A 19,492-nucleotide genomic window follows, 5' to 3' on the forward strand; every position below is an offset into this window, starting at 1 on the left:
TATAAATGCTGAAAGTCAAACTTGGAAAAGGCATTGGACACTACTTCCTGTCTATTGTAGCCGTGCACTTCCTAAGATGGCATGCCAAATGATGACATCATGAATGAATGACTACTTAGTTAAGTGGTTAAGTAGTTTGCTGTAATCATGGGCATAAGCCCAAAAAGCTGTTACCTGCCACATGCCAGGATTAAGGTCATCACGTTAGGTTGGAGAGGTAGTTAAAGCAGAAAGGGGAAGATTTAGTTGTCATACCTCACATAGATGAAAAAAGTACATAGCTAGGATCAAAAAGGAGGGTTTGCTGAAACAACGCAAGCTGCTAAAGTCCAAATCATGGCTTGAAACATTAACCATCTCTTTACCTCCATAACACTCCTTGACCCACTGAGTTCCTCCAGCAGTCTGATCTTTTCCCCCTCCAGATTCTAGCATCTGCGATTTGTACTCAATGCTGCTTCTGTTCAAGCTTTTCCCTAGGTGGTTTACTAATATAGTCAACAGTAAAGTTAAACATTTTATTGAAATAAAGTGACAATTTGGCAGAATAATTACAAACATTAAAAAATAACATTGAACATACAAATACTCCACTATTTACAAACAGAATTTTTTGGCATTGTCAGAATCACAAGCAGATCTTTTGCGTGGTATTGGTCTTTCCTTGGTTACATCTGGTTCGACCTGGTTCAGATTCTCTTTCAGATATGCAGGTATCTAAGGAAGCAAAAAACACTTCATGTTATTCATTGTCAAAAAATCTCCACTTAAAGCTTATTTGGTAACATCATTTGACTAAGATATCAAAACAAAGAAAACATAGGAAAGATCAAAAATATACAGTATGTAATACTATTACAAGTACCTGGATTTGATTATGCCATATGTTACATCCCCTGAGTCATTAAGAATGCCTTTTTCCACCACAATATCACCTGAATCAGCCTCGTCATAGTTTCTTCTATTGAAACTCTTGTTCATATATTTGATACCAGTACACAAGTTCTCCAATATTGGTAGTGGGCTTTCAGACTCTTCTGTATGCAAACTCAAAGGTCATTCAAAGCTATTAACTAACGCCCTAGTTTGTCAAGTCTTTCTCATTCAATCTTGTGACTGCTGATTCTACACTGGCTCCCTATTTTTGATTGATAACATTCTAGAAGGACTTGGAGTACTTTTTCTCCTTTGCTGACAGTTATAATCAATGGAAGTTATTATTGCAGCAATAACTTTTTCTTTTGCTCATCAGCTTGAACACTTTGCTGCAGTGTTAAGAGCACAAACTCAATTAACAGCTATAACTTTTAAACGTGAAAGGGCAATGAAATTAAAAAGACGAAAGATAGTGTTTGTTCAAAGCAAATACCACGACAATGAAAGTCATGAACCAAGCTCTGGCACACTGGAACTTAAGCAATTTTGAATAATGCCCTGAACCTACAAACCCATTTCCCAAGTAACTACATCCTTCAAACATTTATTTTTCCAGCAAGTATCGATAACATTGCGATAAAGTCCATACCATCTGTTGCAGAACTCCTTGTTCTTTTCACAGAAGATAGTTCTTTATGTTGATGTCTGTGTGTGTGGGTTTATTGTCCTGCTGCAGAATGAATTTGGAACTGATCAGACACCTCCCTAATCGTATCGTGTGACAGATGAGAATTTGCTTGTACTTCTCAGCATTGGTTCCATTAATTCTGACCAGATCACCAAGTCCATTTGCAGAAATGCAGCCCCAAATCTACAGGAAACTTCTGCCATGTTTCACAGTTGGCTGCAAAAACTCATCCATGCAGCACTCTCCAGCTCTTCAATGACAAACTGCCTTCTGTACAAGCCAAAAATTTAAAATGTTGATTTGTCATACCAGAGCATTTGCTGCCATTGTTCAGCACCCCAGTCTTTGTGTTCCTGCGTAGCTGAGTCTCTTGGTTTTGTTTCCACTTCAGAGGAATGGCTTTCTGGTAGCAACTCTTCCATGAAGACCACTTCTGATAAAACTTCTCACTGCAGCAGAGGGTTTCTGTGAATTCGGAGCTGTCAGCAGTGCTGGACCTCTTGCAATACAAGTGACATCAGTTTGATATATCTCTCGTCTGTTTCACTCAGTTTCTGTGGCCAACCACTGCATTTCTGGTCTTCAGCCTTGCCCATTTCTTTGTGCTTCTTCAGAAGAGCTTGGACAGCACATTTTGAAATTCCTCTCTGCCACGAAATTTTTGCTTGGGAGAGACCTTGCTGCTGCAGGTTGATCACCTTGTATTTTGTTGCTATTCTCACTCATCCCATGGTGCAAGAATTGATAAGGTTAAGCTGTCACATCTGCCAAACCTTTATCTTTTAATTTGGCTGTCCTTCACCCAGTTTGATTCCCTCTACACCCATTTCTGTTTCAGTGAATCAGTTTAGTTCATTCTGCTCATTATGTCATTGATCATTAGCATCCATTTGTTAAATTTGTTTAATTTTGCACTGGACTATATACCTACGAGGTAATCAAGTTTTTCCGTTGATAAGTGGTCTATAATTGAATATGTTACTTTCTTCAATAAAATACAAACGTTTCTCTGTAACATTTAAATTTTTGGAAAATGGGTATTTGAAAATCTAAAATTTGTTCTTTTCTACTGACACACTAATGCAGAAGACAAAAAATATCTAAAATAAAATTTATATAAAAATCCAGGGTGCCTAAGATTTTTGCACAGTACTGTACACTCCAACTCTTTACACCACATTACCAAATTCATGTTTGGAAAGAAAACAGAACATTTTAAAATGGCATTTAACAACCAGCTACACAGCAGTATTGACACCCAAGTAATGGAAAATTATAATTCTCCACAAATGTTTAAACTCACCTTGTCCTTTGTTTGTGTTGCATGCTTTAATGTCCATTTTTTTGCATTTTCCACAAAAGATTGCCTGTTATATTTGAATTCAGACGACTAAAAATAAAATGTGAAAGTGCATTAGGTCATTTTAGGATGCATTTTATTCCTGTAGTTTATACACTACAATAGAGAAAATATGTTTAGTCATCAACTGGCTAGTGATATTCCTATCAGAAAGGCAAAAGCACACCACATCAGAAAGATGAAGTAACCAATACAAAATCAAACCAGAATTAGCAATCCCATATTGTTCATATTATAAATGCAATCCTAGAACAATTATATTAATGGAGTTTCGGAAACAGTGAAATGTTCCTATTGATACAAGTGCTCAATAATTTCTGATAACCAAAGATTCTAAAGATCTTGAAGAAAAGTTAAAATCCAAAAACATGAAGCCCTCCTGTATAGGAATAAATCACGTCAGAAGGCAAAGGGAGAGCAAAACACGAGACCATGAATCAAATCCAAGTGTTAATTAAAACTAGTATCATAATCAAGGAGGTCCAAGGGAAATGTTAAAGAGTAAATAAATTTATCTGATAAACTACAAATTTCAAATTAAGCAATGTGTGATTGTGGGGAAATTAATACTCACAAATGAATTTGTTCAAATTTAACTGAATTTTTCATTAATGAAAAATAAAATTGGAATTATCAAGGGAAAATTATGGATAACTTATTTTGGACAATCAATGCCAGAGAGCAATGCATTTATTTCGTTCCACAAGGATCTGGGAGCCAGACTTTTAAGTTGGTGCCGCAGTGGATTGCAACACTAGAGGTCCTCTGTGAGCTATGGAAATAGACAACACTTCAATCCAAATATTGCAACTTTAAACATCACTGCCAGTTTCTCCATATGAGCACTTTTAAATGAAAAGATTCAAGATTGTTTAATGTCATTCCCTGTATACGTGTAAAGGAAAACAAAATAATTTTCACTCCAGATCCAGTACAATACAAAAAAAAACAATAATAAAAAATAAATACATAAGCTTATATACAGAGATTGATAGGCACAGGAATGTTTGTTCCTAGGTGACAGACAGGAAATGACAAAGTACTGGTGGTGGTGCTCAGCCTAACTGCTTCATGCATCAGCCAGAATCAAATGGAGAGCAGAATTGATGGGCCAAATGGGCTAATTCTGTTGTGCTGAAGTTGAAGAGTAGTCACATTATTTATTGGATAAGCAGACACAGGACAAAAGGCCTCCAGGTGTCTCTTATATGTATCTGACCTCTTACTCCATTCCATTATGTCATTCCATAGCACCAAGCCAAAGGGGCAACAAAATTATAAGCCAGTTAATATCAAACAACAGAAATTCTGCAGATGGTGGGAATTCGGGTCTCGGCCTGAAACGTCGACTGCACCTCTTCCTACAGATGCTGCCTGGCCTGCTGCGTTCACCAGCAACTTTTATGTGTGTAGCCAGTTAATATTCCCATTTTTGTATATTTTATAGGAATTTTGTAACATTAGAAAAAATTGAAAGTTAATGTTTCAGATTTTTCTGATCACTATGCAACTCATTGCATTAAAGAACCACAGATTTGCATTGATAATTATGAATAAGTTAATTTTGTTTCCTTTCTACCATTTTTAATAACGCTCTCTACCACTTCTGTTCCATTTCTTGAATACCATCTTTCACTCCCCTTCCTCATCCACAAGTATTTTACTTGGCTTTGCCTTCATTTTCACTTGGCACAACACATCATTCTCTGTAATTCCATGATTTTTAATGTAATGGCACTAATAGACACATTTTCCCCTTCATGACTCCCTTATTCACTCTTCAATCTCTTTCAATGACAACTACTGCTTCTCACAGCATCTTTGTGCATAACCACACCAAATGCATTACCTATCCTTCTCCTTTCCCACCATCTCAGACCCAAATGCTCCCTCCAGATGAAGTAGCACTTCCCTTAATTTCTTCTAAATTAGTTTATTTCTTTCAGTACTCACTGTGTGGTCTCCTAAAATACCCAATTATACCCAATATAAATTAGGTGACTGCTTTGCAGAACACCTCTGTTCAATCCACACAGGTGACCAAGTTTCCAGTTTTTTCTCCCCCCCCCTTAAATTCTCTATCTCGTTTCCAAACCAACCCCCATCTTTGACCTCTTACACTAATCTAATGAAGCCAAACATCAAGCCTAAAGAGCAATCTCATCCAAAAGACAACGGAGCAGAATTAGGCCATTCAGCCAATTGGGTCTGGTCCACTACTCCATCATAGCTGATTTATTATCCCTCTCAACCCCATTCTCCTGCCATCTCCCAGTAACCTTTGACGCCCTAATTAATCAAAACTTATTAACCTCCACTTTAAATATAGCCATTGAGTTGACCTCCACAGCCATCCATGGCAAAGAATTCCACAGACTCACCACACTCTGGCTAAATAAATTCCTCATCTCTGTTCTAAAGAAATGTTCTCGCGTTCTATGGCTGTGTCCTATAGTTCGAGACTCCCCCCACTCTAGGAAATATCCTCTCCGCATCCACTCTAAGAATTTCAACATTCAATAGGTTCAATAGCCACACCCCGATTCTTCTAAACTCCAGCAGTACAGACCTTCAGGCAAACACTCGTCACATGTAAATCCTTTCAATCCTAGGATCATTCTCATGAACCTCCTCTGGACCCTTTCCAATGCCAGCACATCTTTTCTTAGATAAAAGGCCCCAAACTGCTAATAGTTTGACCAGCACATTACAGCCTTGGAGTTACAGTTAATTTCAGTTAAAAAGATGGAAAGGCTGGTTATCAGAACTCAATAGTTCTGATTGAACATCATAGGTTGTCTTTTTTGTCTCTCAAAGGAACTCCTTCCTAACTCATTTAATATTTCAAACATTCTCATTTCAGAATTCTAGCAACTATTTTGTTTCCTATTTCAATTGCAGCATCTTTCCCCTAGTTTCTCTTCATTCACATCACTTCCAAAGACAGTAACTGTGATTAACAAGGTTTCAGCACTCAAACAATACCATCATATCCAGCTCTCCACCTTTTCCTTTGTTCTTTCCCCACAAAAATTGTAAAAAAAAATCAAACAAATTCTGATGAAATGTGATCCACTTTTTACTTTAACTTTGCTTCTCTTTTTAGATGCTGCATGACCTGTTGAAGATTCCTATATATTTTTTTTTAAACTCTCAATTTTCAGCATCTAGATTTTTTGTTAAATCAAGCAGTACATTCAGTAACACGCTCACTTTGAGATGAGTTCCATCAAATATTGTATTCATGATTGCCAATTTAAAACAAAACTTACAATGTCAGCCATGAGAGGATCATCTGGATTAGGTTCAGACATCAATAAATGAATTGATGTCAACACAGTAGAGAGGTTGAGAGATGGCCGCCAGGCTCCCTAAATAATAAAATTAACATATATCAGCATTAAGTATTTACATGTTTTTGTATATTTAAGATGAGCACTTTATTCTTTTTGGAGTATGGAATCTAGTTGTCTAGAAATGAATATTTTCTTACAATCATACACTAACTTATAAACTGATCTGTACAATGATGAAATGTAGACAACATGCAATTAAAAACACTACTTCCTAATCAAATAAATACTGACATACCCACAAAACAGGCAAAAAGTCATTCATTTGTTAAACTGATTGAAAGAACTCCAGTCAAAATAAACATAATACAGTTGTGCTGCCATTCAGCTTTCATTTACAGCTTTATTTGTAAAGATTTAAAGAAACAAGTGATACACACCAATTACAATGCATGAAATCCACAACAGTACAGCAGCAACTTGGAAATTAATTTCCATGATCAAACATTAGAACTTGCTGCAATAAAAGATATATCTGCAATAGTACTTAAAACACTTCACTGAACATCATTAATTTAAGGGAAAGACAAGTTATTTTCTGAATTTTGAAACTGAATACTGTTCAACTTCAATTATATTGAGGCTGTAGTTCACTGTTCTCCAGACAAAGTTGGTAAATGACCTAATGGCAGAAGTTCCCATTTTCATGAAAGCCACTTGTAGTAACAATAGCAAGATTTGCTCCTTCCCTCACTATATGAAAGGCACAGTACGGACTCAGATTAGATCCTGACCTCCGATGCTGTCAGTGGACACTCCACCTGTCATCAGTTGGATTACCTCTACCAAAATGTCACAATAACCAATACATAGCTGATTACTATGCATTTCCCCTGGTGCAGGTGGGGGATATGATAATCCAGGTGGAATTGATTGCTGAGAGAGAAAAAATAAGTTACAACAAGGGAAATGGATTTGTTTTGAGAGGTCGCACAGCACCGATCTGTTTTCCTTCTAAAAGGAAGGAGTCTCAGCACTATACGAGAGGTGACTGATAAGTTCGTGGCCTAAGGTAGAAAGAGTCAGTTTTAGAAAACCAAGCACATTTATTTTTCAACATAGTCCCCTCCTACATGTACACACAGTCCATTGGTCGTGGAGCATATGGATCCCTTCTTTGTAGAAATGGTCCACAGCGGGGTGATAGATAAGTTTGTGGCCTAAGGTAGAAGGAGATGAGTTATACAGCTCTCGTTACATGCACGTGCAGTTCAACTCTGAGCGAAAATGTAGAAAGTTTGAAATCTCCTCATCTCCTTCTACTTTAGGCCATGAACTTATCAATCATCCCTGCTGTGGACCACTTTCTGGAGGTCCAAGACGCCGACTTCTACAAAGAAGGGATCTGTATTTTCCACATCCACTGCACTAAGTGTGTAAATGTAGGAAAAATAAATGTGCTAGGTTTTCTAAAATTGACCCCTTCTACCGTAGGCCACGAACTTATCAATCACCCCTCGTAAATCAAATTTTCACATTACAACAATTTAGTCTTCAGCAGTACCCACAGAGGAAGACACCAAAAGGCAAACTGAATTTCATTAGATTTTTGCTCATAAACTACAGAACATGTGCCAAAATTTTTCAGTTGCCCAGTGATAAAAACTAATAATTATTCAATTAATATTGGGAAGACATTCATTTGTGGAGTCACTCAGGATTGAAAATGCCAAGTACAGCATAACGGAATATTCAAGCTGCTTTCAAAAACGAAGTGTCATCTAATTGCAGGAATTATTATTCCTCAAGTCATTCCCTATGTCCTTCAGACCATGATTTTTAAGTTAGTATACAATCATGATAGCTGAGGTTCTTCATTAGGTTCATATACAAACCAGCAGGGCTGTAGCTGAGGCAGCAGAGATGGGATCATCATGGGTGTGGACCAAGTACATCCAGAGGGGCAGATAGCCAGATAGTGTATCTATCTTTTGCAAATCCTTCAGTAGTTGCATAGACTCCTGAAGAGTAGACCATCTGTTGGACAGAAGTGACTAACAACTCTGATAGAGGCAGATGCCAAGTTTTTAAGCTCACCAGTGGGAAGTGGTGCTTTAGCACTGCTGGCCCACCACCTTGAGGGAGTCTTAATCAAAGTGGGCCGAAACTCCTGAAGACAGGTGGCTGAGCAACTGATGATCCTCCTGGTGAAAGCACAGGACAGTTAACATCTTAGTCCAATTATTTTGTTCTGGACACCAGTGACTACCAGGAATAGTGTGGTTGGTGACCGGGAATAGTCCGGTGACAGCGTGCAGAGACAGCGGACAGACAGGAAAGACTGACACCGGGGGTGTCAGGATTGGCAGTCCGGGCACCAGCTCAGAAGAGCACCCACCTCTTGAAGCTCCTAGTTTACATGGAGAGACATACCCTTGGGGTCTTCCGAGAGGGAGGGAGAGTGATGGACCCAATCAGACAGTTACAGTTAATTACAAGGAACGACTACGACCAAGAGCTAGGATAAGAGGCTCTGAGTGTCCAGGGTGTTGGTGTGGGAAAGCATTTTCCAGCATTTAAGGTTCACAAGTCTACCAAGCAAAGTTGAAGTGCTATTCCATCCCAGTGGATGAAAATGAAATTACTTCACCAAGCACAGATGATGTGGTCTTTTCAACCACTGATTCACAAGCCACAGCGATTCGCTCTGGAGAGAGTCATCATACTCCTGGTCAGACGAGAGATAACCCAGCTCAGATTTCAGACCACAGTACCCAGGTAGATCCTTCACATGATGGCAGTGGTGAGGAGGTAGAGAAGAACAGGAAGGTCAAGTGGCCAGCAATGGCAGACGAGAAGGCTTGGCGTGTATTTGATGAGGATATCAGTATGATGTTGGAGAACACTCTCATGGGAACATCAAAGAGAAAGTTGGAAGTGATGGGCGATATGATTTACGATGTTGGAAAGTACCGGTTTGGTTTGGTTGAGTTGAAGAAAGCAAAGCCAGCACGGACACTAAGCAGGCGCCAGGAGATTAGTAGGTTGAGGAGAGAGCTTAGATCATTGAGACAGAGGTGGAAGGTAGCAAGTGAGGGTGACAAGCCAGGGCTTGCTGATCTCCAAGAGCATTTTTGATTAAAGTTAGCATCACTCCGTCGTGCAGAGTCACAACGTAAAAAGAGAAAGAGGAGATTCCATCCATTCAGGACCATCCAACTAAGAGCCTCGGGCGATGGTACACAGAGGAGCTGAGAGACACCAAGAGGGTTCAAGAGACAGGAGAACAGATCAGCAGAGGTCTTTTGTCAAGTGTGGCTTGCCTCGGAAGTTGAAGTTGTGGTGCTTGCAGTATGGACTGATGCCACAGATAATGTGGCCACTGATTGTCTATGAAGTGACAATGTCCCATGTTGAGGCAATGGAACGGAAGGTCAACAAGTATGTGAAGAAGTGGCTTGAAGTACCAAGCAGCCTCACCAATGTTGCAATCCACAGTAGCCAGGGTAAGATCATTCTTGATGCTTCGAGACTCAGAAGACCCTGTCATCAAGAACACCCAGCCGGATGTGAGATCAGGCAGGAAGTGGTCAGCCCATGTAGCAGTTGATGAGGCAGAGTCTAGATTGAAGCACAAGGAGATGGTTGGGGCTACCCAGCTAGGCCGCCAGGGACTTGGATGGACGACCCACAAGTGGTGGTCATCTTCTACAGGTAGGGAGCACTGTGAGCTCGTAATGCAAGAATTACAAGAGGTAGAAGAGGAGAAGAGGTTAGCTAAAACAGCTGGCCTGGCCAAACAAGGGGCTTGGGCCTGGAGGGAAAGTGTTGAACAACAACATCTATCTTGGAATGTTCAGTGGCAGATGGAACCACTCCACATTTCTTTTCTATGCAGAGCAGCGTACCACCTGCTCCCAACACCTGCCAACCTCAGCACCTGGTATGAAGACAGACAGGTGTGCTGCTTGTGGCGAGAAAGGAACACCAACATATTTTGAGTGCATGCAGTCAATCTTTCCAGCAGCATGTACACTTGGAGACATAACAATGTTCTCAAAGTTGTAACAGAAGTGGCTAAGCAGAGTACTGCAGCACAACTTACCTCAAGCTCCATGCAGCGCAGGACATCGCATATCATTTGTGAAAGAAGGCTCCAAGTCGAGGGTGTACAGCGCAAGCCCATGATCAAGCATACTTTCTTCAGCCAATGACTGGTGTCAAGGCTGACCTGGATGGGAAAGGCAGTTTCCCAGAGCAAATAGCTTTCACCACATTGTGTCCAGATATAATCATATGGTCTGACACCAGCAGAGAAGTGGTTATTGGTGAACTCACAGTCCCCTGGGAAGACAACATCGATGAAGTCCGTGAGCGCAAGTTTACCAGTATGCAGAATTAAGATCGAGTGCAGAGACAGAGGGTGGAAGGTCTTATGCTATCCATTCAAAGTAGGTTGGCATGGCTTTATTGCATTCACTTTTCAGAAGTGGCTGCGTGACCTTGGCTTCACTAGAAGAGGGATCAAGTCAACCAGCAGGGCTGTAGCCGAGGCAGCAGAAACAGGATCATCATGGGTGTTGACCAAGTACCTCCAGAGGGGCAGATAGTCAGACAGTGTATCCACCTTTTGCAAACCCTTCAGTAGTTGCATGGACACCTGAAGAGCAGACTATCTATTAGATGGAAGCGACCAACAACTCTGATAGAGGCAGATGCCAGGTTTTTAAGCTCACCAGTGGGAGGTGGTGCTTTAGCACAGCTGGCCACCACCTCGAGGGAGTCTTGATCATAAGTGGGCCAAAACTCCTGAAGACAGGCGGCAGATCAACTGATGATCCCACTGGTGATAGCACAGGACAGTTAACCTCTTAGTCCAAGTGTATTTTCAATTCTAAACACTAAATTCTCAAAAGTAGATTGGTGCCCAATTTAGAATGCTGGAGGCAAAAACAAAATGCAATATTCTAATTACTCATTTCATTTCTAAATCCCGAATACTATTTGGGGATTCAGGGAAAAGAAAACGTGAACAAGAAATTATTTATTCTCATATCATTGATACAAGTTCCCAGTACAAAGTATCAAGATACGGAAGCGAGTATCAAAGTGGATATTCTTGATGTGACGTTAATCACGCTCTAGCCACAGAAAAATAATGCCCATTAATGTTTGATGTTGTGACAACAAACAATTAAAAACAAATCACAAAATTTAAGAGTACTATTTGAATCACTTAAAAAAGTATACCTAGGTTGTTCCAAAAATATAGTAGCAATTCCAAGTATTTTATTAATTAACATTACTCCCAAAGCTAATGGAGGGAAAAATAATAGTGTATATATAAAATATAAGACAGTAACACTGTAGAGCAGGGCCCCCCAACCTTCCTTATGCCATAAACAAATACCATTAAGCAAGGGCCCCCCAAACTTCTTTATGCCATAGACAAATACCATTAAGCAAGGGGCCCATGGACCCCAGGTTGGGAATTCCTACTGTAGAGTCATTTTCAATCAAGGTATCAATAGCATCCAAGTCTTGACAAATAACTCTGATTACCTTTGGAGGCAACTTCAAGATGTCCAAGCAGATCCTTCCTGCTGTGTCAATGTTGGGATGATATATTGGAGTAAGAAAACGTATTTTTGGAGGTTCAAATGGGTATCTTTTAAAAAAAAATTTAACAAGAATTTAAAATGATAAGTCAATTTGTTTTCCACTTCCTGATTATTTTCTAAATGGATGAGAAAGTATATTTTAAAGTGTGTCTGCTTTAAATTAAACAAGCACCTCAGTCATATTTACTTTTAAATCATTTGTAATCTCAAAAAAAATAAGACCTTGCCTCGCAGTGCCAGTGACCCAGGTACAATCCTGACTTCCAACACTGTGTGCAGTTTACATGTTCTATCAAAACTCCTGTTATGGGATTAACGTACAAGTGCTTGATAAGTGGCACAGACATGTAGTTTAACAATAGTTGCTACACTCCGTAATTTTGATTCATTGTTGACAAATTAAAGCCATGTAGGGAGTAAACTAAAAAACTAAGCAGCACAATTCCACTTAATCCTACCTTCACCACTTTAACCTAAGTATACCTAACAAAGATGACAAGGAAACAATTTTTGAAATAATGGCAGATCTACGATCTACGCCCCCCCCGCCTAGCGGTTAAATATAAAAATTAAGTAACCTAAATTCATGCTTTTCAAAATAGAACAAAAGGTTTCAAATTTAGTTCTTCCTCAGTAAGCATGTCACAGTGGAAAGACAAAATACATTTTCCTATGTGTATTTTAGCTTTCATGTTCATAGACCATTTAAAAAATGCTGCAGATATTAAAGATGGGCACAATTCAAGCACAGCCATGCTTAATTAACCAAACAGTAGAACATAGGACAGCACAGGAACAGGCCCTTCAGCCCACTGAAGGCTGATTTATACTTCTGCATCAAATCGATGCCGTAGGTAGTGTAGCCGCGAACCCTACGCAGATCCCTACACCGTAGCCTGACGCGCACCTCTCCCAAAACGTAACTACGCGTCGCGGCAACGCAGACCGCAACAACTGTGATCGGTCCGCTTGGTAGCATCACATTTCTTCCTACGCTGCAATAGCTTCCCATTGGGCGACTGAAGGGCAGGGAAGGAACTCTGGCTGTAATGCTTTCCATAAAACTTTACAGACCTCCGAAATTATGGAGGACACATTTCGATTTTATGAAAAAAGATGCTCGCTTTAAACTTGTTTACCCCGAGAAAGACTACCATGACCATGAAGCCTTGCACGGGCAGGTGTGCGCATGTGTGACATGCCCGAATTGCCGAGCAATGCAGACACACCAACGCACAAATATAAATGCTCACAATGTGCGTAGGCCACTTGCGTAGGTTACGGCGTCCATTTGACGCAGAAGTATAAATCAGCCTTAAGTCAGCACTTAAGGATGCTAAAGTAAATCTCTTGCCTGTGGATGATCCATAACTTTATTTCCTGCATACTCATGTGCCCATCTAACAACCTCTTAAAGTATCACATGCGTTTCTACTACAACTTTAGGCAGCCTGTTCCAGGCACTCTATTAAAAAAAAGAAAAAAGAATTGTCTTGCAATTCTCCTTTAAGCATTTCTCCTCCAAATTAAATGCATGCCCTCTAGTACTAGACATTTCTACTCTGGGAAAAAGATTCTGACCATCTACTCCAGCTTTGCTTCTCATAATTTTAAATCTCTATCAGATCTCTCCTTAGTTTCTGAGAAAACAACACAAGCTTTCTCCAACCTCTACTTATACCTCATACCCTCTAATCCTGGCAAACACCTGTATTGTTTCCAAAGCCTCCACACCCTTCCTGTAATGGAGTGACCAGAACATACAGGAGTGTTACTCTGTACAAAGGAACACAAGGGCAGGGGAAATCAAAAGTGATATTAAAGCTAATTTTACCTTTCAGGAACAATAATTTCAAGATTAAATATTCCTCCTTCATATGGCGAATCAGCACTTCCCAAAATTTCTAGAAAGAATAAAATAGGATTTATAACCAAAGTTAAACTGTCAGATTTAATTCTGTAAAAAAAATGATTAGCCTTGACAGCTCAGATTAAAAATAAACTGAGGGCCCATTAATAAGTTAAAACTATGACAGCCCATACATTTGGAATCAGAATCACTTTATTGCCAGTATGTGAAGCATACCAGATTGATTGTAGTTCGGTGCCAAGCATAAAACACAGGGCAATACCACAAAAAACAACGCAATAGCAACCATCAGTTTACAAGACAATAGTGCAAACAGCCATGAGCAATCAACAATTAGCAGAATGGGCACATGTGCAAACGTCAATAATCAAACTTAAATAAATGTGAACACATAGTCAGACTTAATTATCAGCAGAACAAGGAGACCAGGAAACACTATTTAACAGATGTGCAGGGACAGTTACGGCATTGCACCTGAGTGAGTTTTGTTGAGAAGCCAGATAGCTACAGGGAAAAGCTTTGGAAATGTTTAGTCCTGGTGGTAATGGATTTGTAGTGCCTCCCTGATACCAATTTAGTGAAAAAGTGACTGTACGGTGGGTGGAATCAACAGTAATTTTTTTCAGCTCTTTTCTTAACTCTGGTGATGAGCAACTCCTTTAATGTTAGTAGCTGACAGCCAATGATCTTCTCCATTGAGTGGACCATTCGCTGCAACTTGGAGGGAGAGGAGGTGGCAGGAAACCAAATGGTAACACAGCTTGTCTTAACACCCTCTATGTTGGCTGAGTAAAAATTTATCAGGATATGGCCTGAGATGTTGTTTCCAAAGCTGATGTAGGAAGAATCTCTGTTGGGCTTTACCAATGATGAGTACAACATGCTTGTTCCACTTCAATGTATTGGTAATGATAGCCCCAGGAATTTAAGGGACTTGACCAGACACAGCCTGACCCTTAATTTACAAGGGGGTGGGGTTGGCAGGTACAGCTGTTAATGTTGGTCAATCATCATTTCCACTTTTTTGATAGCATTAAGCCCTACATTGTTATGAGCACACATTGTTGCAAGATGGGTGATCTCACTTTGATAACAAGTCACATCATTATTGCAGATTGAGACCAACTACAGTCATGTCATCCAAACTTTAGAATCTTAAATTTATCTGTGGAGGTAGTCATTTGTATAAAGTGAGAATGGGAGGGGTGAAAGAACACAAACCTGGGGAGAGCTTATAGACACTGGATCAGACAAGGAGCCCAACCACACATATTGCTTCCTTCCTGTCAGGAAGTTTGCAGTCCACTGACAGATAACTTAGGGTACATCTAGCTAGGTTAGCTTGCTGTGGAGTAACTAAGGAACAATAGTGCTGAAGGCAGAGCTAAAAACCACAACAAAGATCCTCACATTGCTGTTGGGAGGAGTCCAAATGGTAAAGAATGTAATGAAGGCACAAGTTAACTAAATCCTCAACTGAGTGATTTGCTCTATAAGCAGACTGTAGCGGGTCAAAAGAGGATCAGTAATGGACTTGAGATAGGTCAACATCAGAGGTTCAAAGGTTCTCATAACTACTGAAATCAGAGCGACTAGCCTATAATCATTAAGTCCAGTGATCTTGTCTTTCTTGGGAACTAGAATGATTATAGCAACTTTAAAGCAATCCAGAACACTGCATAATTACAGGGAGGTGTTAAATAACTCAATGAAGACATGTGCTAGTTGATCCTCAGTGTCTTTCGAGTACCAGGTGAGACCATTAGGGCCTGCAGCTTTCCTAATGTTGTTTTCCAAATCCTCTGCGAACACCTTCTTGCTTCACAGGAATTATCAGGTGGCATGGAGGGAGAGGGCAAGAGGGGGAGAATGCTGAAGGTAGTGAATAGGGGTGGGATGAAGGAGACATTGGAGTGGTTGTGAAGGAGGAGGGTGGGTTAGATCAGAGGAAGTGAGAAAAGATAGATGTTGATTGTCCATATCAAATCAGCAATAAAACTGACTGGCCAAAGTAGGGAATGGAGATGTGGGAGCACTTCTGAAGTTGGTAAGACTTTGCAGGAAACTCCAGACTGCCTGGCTATTGTTGTTGAAGTCTCCCTCTAGCTGATCTATTTAAGTGCAAACTGCCATTTTGCAGAGCTATATTTGTTTCCGGACCTATAGGCATGATCCTTTGCAGAGTCTTCAACTCCTTGTTGACTCATGACTTGTCATTGTTATAACTCAATGATGTTTTTAAGACACACATCTTCACAGGATTTGTAAAATGTTACAATGTTCATCTATACTATACAGCAACCTTCCAATCCGTGGAGCCCAAGCAGTCTCTCAGCCTTCCAACAACCTCAGGAGTCCATCATCATCTGATGGTCGTGGTTGGTTTAGATTGTTTCAGTTTTTGTTTATAGCTGGGAACAAGCCCGATCATGGCATGGTCAGAGATGATAATCGGTGCCCAACAGGAAAATGGCAGAATTCCTCTTTAATGTTGGTATAGAAGTAGTCCAAAATTCCATCCTCAAGTCAGGTAGCTAACCATCTGGTGGTATTCTGAGCAGATTATGTTTCATGTTACAATGGTTAAAATTCCTCATAATGAAAATGAAATTTATGGGAATTTTATTATCCAAATCACAAATGATATCAGCAAACAGCCAATGGGCAGATTGAGCTTTTGCATGAGGGGGGAATGCAAATACCATTCAGAATAACAGAGTGAAATTTCCTGGACAGGTAGAATAGTTTGCAATGAAAGAAAAGAGTCTCTAAGTCACCAAAGGAAAAAGAAAGAATGATGGACACATCCCTGCACTATCTGTTATTTATAAGCATGTACAAGACACCAGCAGGTGACCTGCTACATAGTGCACTATCAGCATCCACTCTAAATATCTGGTATCCTGACATTTGAACAAAGTTGTCTGGTATGTCAGAGTTAAGCCATGTTTCAAGTTTGAATTCCTGCAAGTAATTAAAACATACGTGCTCGTAATTCATCCATTTGATCACATTTCTGCCAGCAAGAAATACCAGGTGGAGGCTGGTTCGCCAGCAACTGCAGTTCCTTTTTTAACCTCGAAACTCTTTGCATTGTCTTCCAGTTTATCTGAAGTACACAAAGACAAGAATTTACATAATTTAGCAACTTTATCATGTGAAACAACCCAAGCTGACTTGTAGAAACACTGACAAAATTTGGGACTGAAATATACAAGGATATTTTAGACATGGAATCAAGAACTTGGTCAAGTGGGTAATCGCAAAGAGAAAATGTATCACCTCACTGGATTACCAGAGAGAGATTGACAACAGGATTTGGAGGCAAGGCATCTGAAGTCAGGGCTGTTAATTTCAAGGATAATTAAAGGGGCTAAATTGGAGATACTTAGATTCCTCAAAGGGCCACGCTGCTGCAGGAGAGACATGCAAAGTTTATAGGTTTCTGTGTTGTTCCTGGCATAAGCAGCAGTAATTGAGTCATATAGCATGGAAACAGGTCATTTCGCCCAACTCATACAAACCAACCAAAATCTCCATCTAACCTAGTCCTATTTACCATTATTCCAAGCCTTTCCAATCTACATACCTATTCGTCTTTTAAATGCTGCCTTAATAAGTACTTCTAGCAGAGGTATGTCTTCCAACACAACTTCCTTTATTGAAAGCAGAAATTTCAACTAAACAGTAGTGATCGGCGGAGCAATATCCCCTCTTGCCTATACACACAACATTGCCTCCTCCCCCCCCCATGAAATAAAACAACCCTAATTTAACAGTCTGCAGGTACAAAGTTACACAGTGAGTTTGCATCGCATGCAGTATCTGAGGAGTGAAATGGATAAACATTTGTCGTCCATAACAACTACCCTCAATTGCTTATGAACCAACTCCCGCAGTTCAGCATCTCCCACTCTAAGGCCAGCGATGGCTGCATCGCAGAACCCATGTCGGAATATAAATTAGCATCCTCACCGAGTCAGGACTGGCTGAACCACAGTCAGCGCTCGGAAGGGAAGCGTTCACTTACCGAGGCTCCTCGGCCTGCAGCCTCTTCCCTCGCTCCGCCGGTTTCAAATCACCCGCGAGGTGCGCCTCCTGCAACGGCTGCTTCCGGTCGCTGCGAGGCAAGGCAAAACCCGACCTGGATCACACGTGGCCGGACTGGAGCACGTCGGCGCTTCGCTTCAAAACGACGCCCGTGGCCAACCATAAAGCCCGGAAATTCGGAAGGGACTAGTTTATAAAATACCGTGACTTTTGTGACCTTATACCTTCCCAAAATGTACTCCAGTCACCAGGTTTTCGCTGATTCACGTAACATTTCTTTATCCCCTTGAAGACACTTCACATCCTCCCCCCTACTCGAATGTCTGCCTAGTTTAGATCATTGGCAATATGACATTTCACAGCCAAATTGTAAATATTGAGGACTCAACTACCCACAGCCTCCTGTGCAGTGGCCCGTCCATACCAGACAGTGATGCAACCAGTTAGAATGATCTCCATCAAGCACCTTTAAAAATTTGTGGGTCTTAAGTGACATTCCAAGTCTCCTCAAGATCCTAATGAAATGTAGATGCTGTCATGCCTTCTTAGTAATTGCATCAATATGTTGGTTCAATATGTGGGCACGTGGCCAAGTGGTTAAGGCATTGGACTAGCGACCTGAAGGTCATGAGTTCGAGCCCCAGATGAGGCAATGTGTTGTGTCCTTGAGCAAGGCACTTAATCACACATCGCTCTGCGACGACACTGGTGCCAAGCTGTATGGGTCCTAATGCCCTTCCCTTGGACAACATTGGTGTCGTGGACAGGAGAGACTTGCCAGGCGCAGATCCATGGTCTCGCAAGACTAACGGATGCCTTAATGTTGGACCCAGGACAGATCCTCAGAGATGTTGACAACTGCTGGCCTTTTCCACTACTGATCCCTTCATGAACAGTATGTGCTTTTGCAACATAGAGCTACGATAGCACATACAATCACAGAATAATATTAGCACAAGTCCCCGAGTGGCATGGCCTGGAGATTGTTGGTGCATGGGATGTTGTCCTGGAGCCATGTTTGTGCACGAACAAGTCTGCAGCAGTTCCTCATCTCGCACTGGTTCAGCTACAGGAAAACCAGTTTGTCTTCCGGGGAGCAAATACTGGGAGAGCAGTACCGATGCAAGGATTCCAGCTCGCCCACCATGCCTCTACATCACCCTCCTATATCAGCTCCGGCACCTCGTCCCCTGGGTGGCTGTAGCAGGTGACAGCCTGGTCTGCACAGCAACTGAGGCTGCACATCTCCCCTGCCATCAGTCTCACCAATGAGCCAGTGAATTGAACTTGCAGTATTTTATATTACCAATGTCCAACCGGGTCTTGTGATCACAAAAAAAATCATTTAAAACACACTCTGCACCTGGAGAGGCCACTGTGACCATGCATGCCGCCATCTTAGCAGGAGGGGAAGAAGAATTTTCAAAACATAATAGTAACTTACCTCCAATTTCATGATCTAACCTCCTGACCAATCTCTAATATGAGATCTTGTCGAAAAACTTCTGAAATCCAAATATACCACAACCAATCATTCCTCCTTACCTATTCTTCTCATCACATCCTCAACTTGAACTTCTGCCAATCTAATGTGATCCTTCAGTGTTCACAATGTGGTCTTCTCTAAATCAATCTCTGCAGATGATCTTCACTTTATTTTTTTTAAAGGGGCAGGGATGAGGAGAATAGTAGGTCAGGACAGTAAATGAAGAGTTAAGGAGAGGAGATGATATA

At 40.8% G+C, this 19,492-nt stretch overlaps 1 protein-coding gene across 2 annotated transcripts; it reads right to left on the bottom strand.

Moving 5' to 3' along the window:
• Positions 1 to 512: 512 nt before the first annotated feature.
• Positions 513 to 17,817, bottom strand: ube2t (ubiquitin-conjugating enzyme E2T (putative)). Of its 2 annotated transcripts, none has more exons than XM_072277749.1 (7): positions 17,739 to 17,817; positions 16,694 to 16,817; positions 13,673 to 13,742; positions 11,780 to 11,885; positions 6,197 to 6,295; positions 2,868 to 2,954; positions 513 to 717 (listed from the first exon to the last, which is right to left on the bottom strand). In XM_072277749.1, exons 2-7 carry the CDS (start codon positions 16,800 to 16,802, stop codon positions 598 to 600), a joined length of 591 nt encoding a protein of 196 aa, XP_072133850.1. In that variant the 5' UTR covers positions 16,803 to 16,817; positions 17,739 to 17,817; the 3' UTR covers positions 513 to 597. The 2 variants fall into 2 exon arrangements, with proteins under 2 accessions (XP_072133850.1, XP_072133851.1); XM_072277750.1 differs by having other exon boundaries at positions 17,684 to 17,773.
• Between the last annotated feature and the right edge of the window lie 1,675 nt (positions 17,818 to 19,492).

This window comes from Mobula birostris, chromosome 14, assembly GCF_030028105.1.
Source record: "Mobula birostris isolate sMobBir1 chromosome 14, sMobBir1.hap1, whole genome shotgun sequence".
Taxonomy (NCBI): Eukaryota; Metazoa; Chordata; class Chondrichthyes; order Myliobatiformes; family Myliobatidae; genus Mobula; species Mobula birostris.

Excerpts from the sequence above, each read along its gene's own strand:
- ube2t (XM_072277749.1), bottom strand. The coding sequence starts at position 16,802 with ATGCAAAGAGTTTCGAGGTTAAAAAAGGAACTGCAGTTGCTGGCGAAC. Across the intron at positions 6,296-11,779 it reads TCTTGAAGTTGCCTCCAAAG|GGAGCCTGGCGGCCATCTCT; the intron begins GTAATCAGAGTT and ends TTTATTATTTAG. Across the intron at positions 2,955-6,196 it reads ATCCTCTCATGGCTGACATT|TCGTCTGAATTCAAATATAA; the intron begins GTAAGTTTTGTT and ends TTTTATTTTTAG.